The following is an 11,471-nucleotide window of genomic DNA, read 5'->3' as shown; positions in this document are numbered from 1 at the left end:
TTGATATATATAGTCCCAAATAATTTGTCGTACAAGAAATTACTTTTTGTAGAATCCAAAACCAATAAAGAAGTTAAACAGATTAAAAAACTGAATTTCCCCTAAAATTTAGCAGTCTTGAAATTTTAATATAATTACATCTTTCTAAAAACTAATCAGACTCCACAAAACTACAACAGCAACTTGTCAATGCAAGGTTAGTTTTGATCAAAGCGAGGAAGATCCCCGATCAATCGAAACTGTATTAGCTTTGAGGGTCGATACTGAGATTTTCTTTTCAAAAGGCTATAGACTTGTTGAGCAAGTTGTTTGTCTAGAAATACTAGATTTTGTATCAATCCAAAAGTGTGAGTGATGTTGTGTGCGAGAGATAATTTGACAAAAAAAATAACACGGATCTAAGAGAACTCTTTTATAAAATCAATCATTATGGATAGTAAAAATATTCTGTAGTAGGCAAAACTATTTTGCAAAACAACGTAACTTTTATATTATCTTGCATGAATGTTTTTCTTCTCGATTGTTTGTTTGCAAGTTTTCCCAACAGGGAGCATTTGAGATTTGCATTAACCATTATTTATAGAACACTTCAATCTAAGTGAATTAATTAGAGACCAAATTAATCATATGTGAGCATATATTAGCACAAAAACTTATTGGAAGTCACAAATTTTATTTACCTTTTTAAAGTGGAGACATGTTGTTCGTCTTCATTCGCACTCCCAATTGCGTCTAATTAAGAAATGAGACGATGATTGGCTTATAATCTTGTGATTGTGACATCTCTACTTACTAAATTACAGTAAAGTATTTTCAAATTTCAGATGTCTTTTGAACATGAAAGCAAAACTTGAAAATTTTATATACAAGATCTTTAATAATAAATAATAATAATAATAACAATAATAATAAGAAGTACCAACTCACATAGTACGTGTCTGGTGAGGCTACATACTCAAACACAAGTATCTGGTTGGTTATAAATGGAATCTCTCTCGCAACTCACAATCACCGTCAACTTGTATAGCTTCCAAATAGAGAAACGCGTTTTTCAAATGTTGTAATGAAAACAACAATAATTTATTATAAATTTACTTATTTAATGATGTAATTTATAAATTCGCACCAAATAGTCAATTCATTTGTAATTCTGTAGTCTCGTAGATGTTGATTTTCATACGTTAAACTTATTGTAGGTTTGTCAATATAAATAAATAAGTATATATATATATATATATGTATATATATATATATATTAAAAATCTACTATTATTCAACTAGAGTTTTGAGGTCTTATGACTGGGTTGCAGGCTGATTGAGATTGCCAATATCCATCGCTGCCACAACAGAGAGCTTGAGTTCTTCTAGCTCTCATGTATGATATATGTGTAGTAATTTTTCTCTCTTCTTATTCTTTTTCCCCCTTTTTTCTTCTTTATATTTATTATTGCAATTTTATGAGTTTAGTGTCTGTATTTTCTGTTTTTAAACTTTTCTTTGTTGGATTTTTTCGCAACTAATAACATAATATTTAAATCATGATTAATATTGTGCAATTACTACACCTCTATTTTTCGATTAGCTTATTAGCTGTCTTGATGCATTGTTAGTTGGAAAAAAATATTTTATTTCTTGATATTCAATATGCCCCTGAATATTTTTTAAAAAAAAATTTGTTTGAGGTTTAAACGGATCCATATTTTTTATTTTTGATATTTATTTTAGTTTGGTGATTAATTTTTAGCTCTCTCCCTTTTTCTTTTTTTCTTTATTTATTTATTTATTTATTTATTGTAATTTGTAGGAATAGTGGTACTTTAATTAAGCTCTTTTTTAAGTGATCTAGAGGACAGAGGCGTCATGCTGATGATTGGATGAGCTATTACTGTACTATCAGAAGAGTGTTCACTTCCTAAAACGTCCAATGACCATTGACATATCAAAACCCCAAACATCATTTTGTTAACCTTGTGTATTATGTGGGAAAAATGGTTTTTCTAAGGTTAGGATGCTCCTTTCCATTGACTTATCAGCCTGGCTCTGTGTGCGTGAGAGTTGTTTTGAAAATGATGGATTATTACACATACATATGGTGGTATGAATCAAAATCAATGATGTTTGAAAAAAAATAATAATAATAAAGTTAATCAAAATGTTGACGTAAACATAAAAAAAATATTGTTTATTTGTTTAAACTATTATTATTATTTTTAGGTACTATTTTATCTTCGACATAGAGGTATCATTTTCATGCACAAGTGCCTCTAGATACAAAAATGGGGAAATCCCAAACACAGTCCTTCGACCTCCTCCCAAACCACCAGATTAGTTGGAAACGGTGGAATTTCCACCTTGCTGCATCAACTGTTGTTTACCGAATTGTTGACTCGGCTCTTCTAAGTCTTGTTCCCTCCTTCGGAGGTTGTTTGTAGCTGTTTGGGATTACTACTGATTTGGGTTGGGCTGGCTTTTGGGCCAGAATTGTATTTTCCCCATAGTCTCCCTCATACTATTGTAATTTTTCTATTGCATTAAATTAAACTTTACTTTTCAAAAATAAAAAAATAAAAAAAATTGCACGCAGATATCATTTTTTGTGTGCAGACCATATCATCACATACCACTTTTTGTATTATACAAAAAATGATACATTGGTGCACAAAAAACAAAAAGTAATACTTATGTGCATTAAAATAGTACATCTATATTCAAAATAAAAATGGTACCTAAAAATAATAAGAGTATTTTGGATATTGAACATTTACATCAGCATTTTAAGTTAAAACCTCATTTTTTTTAAAAGTATCATGACCTCAACTCTATCAAAATAATAATAATGGTACGCATCCTAAGTCATTTAAGTCATTCATATACAAGGGATTGCAAATCTAAGAGGTTACCTCTACTCAGGGCGGCTCAAGTCTTAGGCGAGTTAAGCGGCTACCTAAAACCCCAGCCAATAAAAAGACTCCAAAATATTATAATTGTCTTGTATTTGATATATTATAATTGTTTCCTTATTGAACATTAATTCTAAAAAATTTATAACCTAAAATAACTATTCTTTTTTTGCCTTTTCATTAAATTTTAACAAAGAGAGAAATTATTTATCTTCTAAAATATCTCATTAATATTTTATTTCTTTGTCTATCTTATACACGTTTTTTTTTATACCAGCACTATATATATTTAATTTTTCGGTAAGTTGCACCACAATAAATATTTAGCTATTGTATGGAGAAGTAAGAAACTTTCCATATTCTCTTCTTCTAGATTTTTATTTTATTTATTTTTTATTATTCCTAATCCTCTTGATTTCTCTCCTCTCTCAGCAAACTCAACAAATTACTTATGAGTTACAAGTCATGATCTCCCTTCTTAGTGCTCTCTTTTTACAACTTTATCAATTTCTTTTTTCTTGACTCAATATTCATTAGTCTCAAATCTCAATTTGAACGCATTTTTCTTTTATTGAAGAATTTGCAGCAGCATTGAATTGGGCTTTCTAAATCAAGTTATATTGTTCTTTTTCTTTAATTATTTTTTAGTTTTACTAAATTTTTTATTATAAATTTATGTATATCTATATCTTTCATATATTTGTATATTTGTTTGTGAGTTGTGAGTCTTAGTGACTATTTTTACCCATATTTTTTAATATGTCTGCTAGAAAGTATGAATCCAGATTTGAAAAACTTTAAAAAAATAAAAGAGAAGGATAGATAAACTAATTCAATCTCAAAAAGGAGTTATTGATAAATTTGTTATAACTAATAATTAAAACATAACAAAAAATTTAGGTGAAAGTTCAGCAAATGAACAATCAAATCATCTAAAAGAATTAAAGGTTATACAATAGTGAAAGAAAAAAATACTCGTGACTTGATTCACAATAATAATCAAGAACAACAAAAAGAATTGGAAGAATGTGAAACAAGTAATCGAAAATCATATTCTAAGACTATTCCTACAAATATATATGATCTTGGAAAAAATATTTCTTAGTAGAAAATGGTCCAATTAGATTTAACCACAATTAAATATAAAAATTTAGTTAGTAAGTTTGTATCTCCAAAAATAAGAAGGATGATTTTTAATTAATTATTATTTAATAATTAATATATTACACATTATGATATGAAAAAGTCACCTTTTATTTTTTTTTTGCCTACCCTGCCTCTACTAAAAGTATGGTTTAAAAAAATATATGATTGCTTAGATCACTTTTGTGCTAGAAACCTTTTGATTGTCACCATTTGTTTACTAAAAGTATGGTTTAAAAAAATATATGATTGCTTAGATCACTTTTGTGCTAGAAACCTTTTGATTCTCACCATTTGTTTTTTTTTTTTTTTTTTTTTTTTTTTTGTAAGTTACATAGCACGTAACCTTACATATCAAAGTACTACCTCTGTTCCAAAAATAATAGAGCAATGATAGAGAAACCGAAACTTTTTCTCGAAAAAATGCCGAACTTGCCACGTCAGACTAATTATGCGTGAAATAATTTTTTATTATTTCTTTCACTTTCTCTCCCCACTTTCCCTTTCTCTCTCTATCTTTTTTTTTTTTCTCTCTCCTCTCTCAATCTGGATCATCTGGTTGTTCGTCCTTCATCAATTTTTCTCACTTTTCCTCTCTCTTCCTTCATCAATTTTTCTCACATTTTCTCTCTCTCAAAATCTGGTGGTCATGCACAAGAGTTTCCATTACAAGAAACATTTATTCTCTTACAGAATGAATATATACGTGAAAAGAAAACAAATTTGTTTATTTACAAAAAAAATAATAATAAAAAAATAAAATTAACTAAGAGAAGAGAAAATGATGAATCTTCTTAAAAATTTCTTTTTTTGGTTTGTGCATATTGTTTTGGAAGAATTTTTAATGGTTTTATATGTTTATCTTCAATTTTGAGAAATCAAAACGAAAAATTGAATAAATCAAAACGTAATAGAACCAGAATAATAGAGAAAGAATAACCGAGAAGGAAGCTAGAAAAGATGAGAGAGAAACGAAGAGTAACAGAGGAGAGAGAAACGAAGTAGTACGATATTAGAAAATAACCAGACGTGGATAAGCCACGTTAAATTCGACCTCTAATTCGAGTGTTTGGTTCGGTTCACTTATCATTTTTTAAAATAGTATTATATTTTAAGAACCGTATCAGTTCAATTTGTAAGAGTCACGTTTTTTTAAAAGTGACACTTTTTATAAGACGGAAATATATACATCTAATAACTGAAAAGTTGTATAGATGTGATACAGGTGGTACTATTTATTGACAAAGGGCATTTAGGTGAGCTATGCATCTATTACGATTAGGTGCCAACTAAGATGAATAAAGTTTTTTTTTATCTGAATAAGATGAATAAAGATGAAGGAAATAAAATTATACATACGACAAAACTTCCCCATTCCTGAAGACTAGTATGTCGTGCTGATATATATATATAAATAATAAAACATGTTTATCATGCGGTATATATCACAATCTTCTTCCCTAATCATCGCAATTTAACTTCATAGTATATTAAACTTGTGTATTTTCCAAACTCAATCGAAGACTTCAAATTAAAACTACTTGTACGCGTCTAAAAAGGGTTCATGGTTCATGGTTCATTTATTATATACTAAAAAGTAGATCAATCAAGACATGCATCCATATTTGACAAATTATAAAATGATCTATCAACACGATTTGAACACGACACAAAATAAGCGTTTGAATTGATTTTAAACAAGTTTAAGTCATAAATGGGTTGACACAATTAACCCGTTTACTTAACCGTGTCGAGTTAGTGTTGAGAGGTTCAATCTGTTTATGACCGGTTTAAATCAACATATCATAATCGTAAATATGACATATGTAATATGTTACCTGTTTAAATTCAATTATTATGGACAGTTAAGTCATTTCAATATAAATCTTAATTACATCTTATAATTTTTTTTCTTATTTTGAATATTTGAGTTAGTGTTAAGGATTTCTAACATAATTATTAAATAGGTAGGTTTATATGTACTTATTTAATAAAATATCGTTATATTAAGGATGACCATTCATGTTTGTGAGTCATAATCTATATTATATGTACTTATTTAATAAAATAGCGTCGTCATATTAAGGATGACCATTCATGTTTGTGAGTCATAATCTATATCACATGTATCACCACCCCTACTCATATTAAGAGTTTCCCTCCATATATATACCAATGAGTCATTACTATAATGATATAATCAGGAAAGAGGAGAGGAGTTCGAACCTCAATGTGAGTAACTGTGAGAACTTTTAAAACAAAACAAAAATTTACCTCAATATCACATTTATATACGCTCTAATTGTAGAGTTAATAAAATATTAAGGGTACTTCTCATTCTTTTTATTTTCTGCTTGAGAGATATGTTCTGACATTTTAATGAATTGTTCTGGTGTAAATCGATGAGTTCTTAGTGACTCATAAAGACATGTCCTTTGTTAATTAGAAACGATTAAACAACTAATACTCACTTGCTCTACTTGTGGTACATGTTTATGTTTTTTCTTCTTCTTTTTTTTATTTTTTTTTTATTGTTATAGGAAATTGTTGAAAATTTTGGATTTTTTTTTTTTTTTAAATATTAATTGATTCAGACTGATTAAAATTTGATAGTTATCTTAGTTTAGTAATTAAGAACTTAATCTCTATTTTTTCATAATTATTGGAGACAGTAACAAATTAGACTGTTAGTGGGTCATTTTTGTTTAAACTCTATATCACTTTATAACTAAAGTCATAAGGCGGATATCAATGTCCCATATGCCTCCCCCTTACAATCATAATGACCATTACATGAAAATGTCTAAATCATAATTGAAGGAGGAGAAAATGAAAATACAAATACAAAAATTTATGGGTTAATTTTTTTTTAGTTATTTAACATTGTTTCGCAACTAAGCATAATATTAAAGAATCAGATTGAAGGAAAAAAAAAAAAAAAAAAAAAAAAAAAAAAAAAAGGTTCATTAAATTCTATGACCAACCTATTGAAGAAGTTGAAGCTCTGAGATAAAACTTTGTAATTGGTAATTTTTGATGTCTAAAGTGTTGGAAAATGTTTCAAAATATTTTTAGAGTGTATTTGAAAATATATATGAATTCTAATTATTTTGGTTCATTTCCCCTACACAATTAAGTTTTAAATTGGTTCATATATACGTGGATGGTTCATGCTTTAACAAAAGAAAGGGTAAAGGGAATTCTTCTTCCATGTTCTTAGGCTATTGAGTACATCCTCACGATGATCATCATAATTGAGATAAAGATGGAATTCTAGCAAGAAGAAAAATCACATTCCATGTGATTCTAGCTTAATGCTATTGTTCAATGATGGCGGCAATTCAGCTCAACTTGAGTATTCTCAAATAATTGACAATCATATCAATTGTAAACATAGCCTTTACAGTTGGGAAGCTTATTGGAATGCTTTGAATTAAGTCTTGAGATATGGAAAGAATTCTTCTATGCTTGTACACGATGCAAATTCGACTTGAATTCAGATTAGTCAAAGTTAATTTCTGCTTGTAGTTTTGCCCAGGAGATCGATGGAGTTGTCTCCTCGAATTCTAAGAAGCAGACATGGTTTTCTTATTCTTCTATGGAGTTTTGAGTCCATTGCCTTCTCAAATGCAAAAGAGGAACTAGGAGGAAATCTTTCTCTTTTCAAAGAAAGGATGGTGCATATTTTCACTTACAAGTAAAAAAAAAAAAAAGACGACATATGCTTAACTCTTTTGAGTTAATGAGAGAATGACTAGAGTTATTTCTTACTCTTATAATGAGATAGGGACGAATAACTCATTTTGATATTGGTGTACATACCAATGTGAGATGGTACGACTAGCATTCACTTTATTGAAGGAACAATCTTTTGATATTGATAATTATTATTATTCATGTCTTCTACGTGACTAACCCTTACTCATATCTTTTTAGATTTTCAAAAGAAATTAAGTCAATCTCCTCCATCTTTATAAATTAAATTTCACATATATCTTCTTAATTTTGTTTTAAATTTTAATATCATGTTTTGTTGTAAAAAAAAATAATAATAATAATAACAAAAGCTTTATTTTATATTTTCTTCTTAAGATAATATAATATCATTTTATAATTCTCGAACATATAATATAAAAATAGTGAAGTGTCGAAGTGAACGATTTGAATAATGGAGGAACAATCTTTTGACCGTCCGCGTAATTTGGGATGTACCATCTTCCATGTCATGGTCAGAGAGCCACCATTTTCTGACCCAAAGAATACATACATTAGTAGAAACCAACACACCAAATACACACCAGAGAGAGCACCAAAATACACACACACACACACACAGTGATTTAAAAAAAAAAAAAAAAAAACACACACACACACACACCAAAATACACGTACACGGAGAGGGAGAGAGGCCTCCATTTGAACAGTGACAAAGAAAGGAACTTTTCACACGTGCCAATATAATAATAAGAGGTACGACTAACACATCTCTATATAAGCATATACTACTTCTTGAAGTCATTTGGAAAAAGAAATTAAACCCTCTCTCTCTATCGATCTCTATCTGTCTTCTTTGAAGGTACTATCATCTGTCTTCTTTAATGATCTTTTCACTCTATGGTTGCCCTTCAAAATGGGATTTTGTTCTTGTGGTTTTAGAAGATGGTAATTAATTTTCTCAATCAATAATATATTTGGAACATACAGATCTCAGTCTGATCTGCTATTTTGATTATATATTCAAGTCTTTTGAAACTTATTTCCTTTTTATTCCAAATCTGTTTTCATGTTTGATACACACTTACGAAGCTCATAAGTATATCAGCTATCACTTCTTTATTATAGATTCAACAGAAGAAGAAAAATGAAAAACACACACTCACACACAGTTAGGATTTCCCCATTTATAGATGATTTGCATTCCTGTTGCCTTCAATATTAACTTTGGGTGTTTTAATTTCTAGGATCATAGATATATCCTCTTTATATCCAAGTGAATAAAGAAGCTGCACCAATGGAAATTTCATCCAGCAAATGGTTATCTGAACTGGTAAGGTTAATATATATATATATATATATTTGTATTTAGTAAGAATTGCAATTGATATATGGACATATAAAGAGAGAATTGGGTAAATTAGTTTCAATATAAAGAGAGAATTGGGTTGATGCCATTTTTTTTTATTATTAATTAGTTTCACTTTTATGTAAATTTTCTACCAATTTTTAGGTAATGGAAGCTCCAAGCCCTATGAGTCAATGCCAGATGACCACCTCTTTTGATCACTCACTTGATGACTTCATTTTTGAGCCTTTCTCTTCACAAAGCTACACTTGCTACCCATATCTTGATTTCAAGAGCACACCCCATGAAACTTCTCATATGGTGGTGGCGACCGAGAAACCGGCTGCCAAAATGCTCAAGACAGGAAGTTGGAACAGTTGCATCAAAGAAGAAACAACTCAAAAGGCTTCTTCTTCTTCTTCCTGCAACATTATTTCCTTCGGAAACTCAGATTCACAACCAGATCATTCACAGCAGTTGTATGGAAATCTCAACGGTAATATTGGGAAGCCAAAGGATGAGCAGATGGTGTTGATTTCTCAGTCTTCATATGAGAACTCATATGATGCATTAGCAAAAGGTAAAGGGGCCAAAAGGGTTAACACCACTAGGGATGCTTTACAAGCTCAAGATCATGTTTTGGCAGAGAGAAAGCGCCGTGAAAGGCTCGCACAGCGGTTCATAGCTCTTTCAGCCCTCATTCCAGGCCTAAAGAAGGTATGTTTTTCTTGTTGGACATAATGTCTTAAATTCATGAATTTTTTTTCCTGGATGTTAAAGCAAACACACACACTGTTACTCACAACTACATTATACCATCCGAGCTAGAGGTCCGATGGTAAATTCATGATCTTGTTGATTGTATCTTGTATTTCTTATGTGAAATCATTTTCAATATTGTCCCAACAAGAGGTATCAGTCAAAGCTTTCATTGCTAGCAACACTTAAAACCATAACAAGACCTGATTATTAAGCCATATTGGTTGGTAATTTTAGCTTTGTGAAGGTTGAAACTTTAAACCATATGCCTTAGAAGTTGCCAATTAAACAATGTTGCTTCCATTAATATTTTCTTCTTCCATCATATAAAAATAGTCAGTTAGATTAATAAATGAGTAATCCCATATAGTTTCTAAGTATACTCTAGCATTTTAAACTTCACTGTGGTATAATAGAGAAAATTCTTGGAAAATTACTTATATATGGGCTAGTCCCAATGCACGAGACTGCAACCTTTATGGAGTCTGAAGAACATAGTGAACCTTATCGTTCTGCCAAGACCCGCCCTCTAAAATAATACTTATATGTCTATATGTAACACATCCCTAATCATGTTAATTGCTGTGCTTGTTATATAGATTGATAAAGCTTCCATCCTTGGAGATGCTATCAAGTACATAAAACAGCTTCAAGAACGTGAGAAGACACTCGAGAAAGAGACAAAGGAAAACTACGTGGAGTCGGTTGTTTCTGCAAAGAGAGCTCGGCTTTCTGGTTCAGATGACACATCCTCATCCGATGAGAACTTTGATAGAAGCTCCAACCAAGCAGTGCCCGAGATCGAAGTAAGAGTTTCAGACAAGAATGTGCTCATCAGAATTCACTGCAAGAAGCAAAATGGTCTCGCAATGAAAACATTAAGTGAAATAGAGAAGCTTCATCTAACTGTGATCAATAGTAGTGTCATGTCATTTGGCTATTCCTCTCTCGATATAACCATTATTGCTCAGGTAATTTCATACTTGTGATTTGCCAAAACATTATAAGATGATACATTGCATGTTCAAAACTAAAAAAATACGAAATAGCTCATTGTTTTGTTGCATAAAGAATTTAACTAATCAATCAAATGATATCTCCTCTTCTAGAGTACCTTTTCAATCTATCTAATGCTCTAATTTTATTACAATTTTATGTTTAATTATATAATTTTGATAAGATTTTCTATAAAATAATAAACATAAGAGGTTTATTTCTAGTGACATGATCTAATTGATCGATCTCCATTAATTTTTTGCAGATGAATGTTGAATACTCCATAACAGCAAAGGATCTTGTGGAAAAAATACGATCGACCTTTCGAAGCTTTATGTGACAAATGCATAAACCATACTTCAATTGTACCTTCACTGATTATTGTCCCTAGTTTTATTATTATTAACTTTCCTTTAGATAGCTTGGGAAGCTAGCTAACATTAATAATCACTGGTTTCACATAGTTTAGACCTCTTTTTGGGACCTCCTGACCTAAAAAAATGACCTATAAATCTCTGTCAATCTCTAAACCAACTCCTATTCTCATGTATTTGTTTTTGGTGGTTGAAGTTTTCATTTTCACATAAGGGTTTTGTGTTGTCTATTTTTTG

The 11,471-nt window shown here is 30.0% G+C and overlaps 1 protein-coding gene across 1 annotated transcript; it reads left to right on the top strand.

Annotated features, from left to right (window-relative positions):
• The first annotated feature begins 9,054 nt into the window (after positions 1 to 9,054).
• On the top strand, positions 9,055 to 11,200 carry LOC132316584 (transcription factor bHLH25-like). The gene is made up of 4 exons (XM_059815059.1): positions 9,055 to 9,090; positions 9,271 to 9,822; positions 10,464 to 10,835; positions 11,126 to 11,200. Exons 1-4 carry the CDS (start codon positions 9,055 to 9,057, stop codon positions 11,198 to 11,200), a joined length of 1,035 nt encoding a protein of 344 aa, XP_059671042.1.
• The last annotated feature ends 271 nt before the right edge of the window (positions 11,201 to 11,471 follow it).

The sequence above is a fragment of the Cornus florida genome, unplaced genomic scaffold, assembly GCF_030987335.1.
Source record: "Cornus florida cultivar Cherokee Brave unplaced genomic scaffold, ASM3098733v1 CherokeeBrave_3.0.0_Hap2_Chr07, whole genome shotgun sequence".
Lineage (NCBI taxonomy): Eukaryota > Viridiplantae > Streptophyta > Magnoliopsida > Cornales > Cornaceae > Cornus > Cornus florida.
This window is presented reverse-complemented; position numbering and strand designations above follow the sequence as displayed.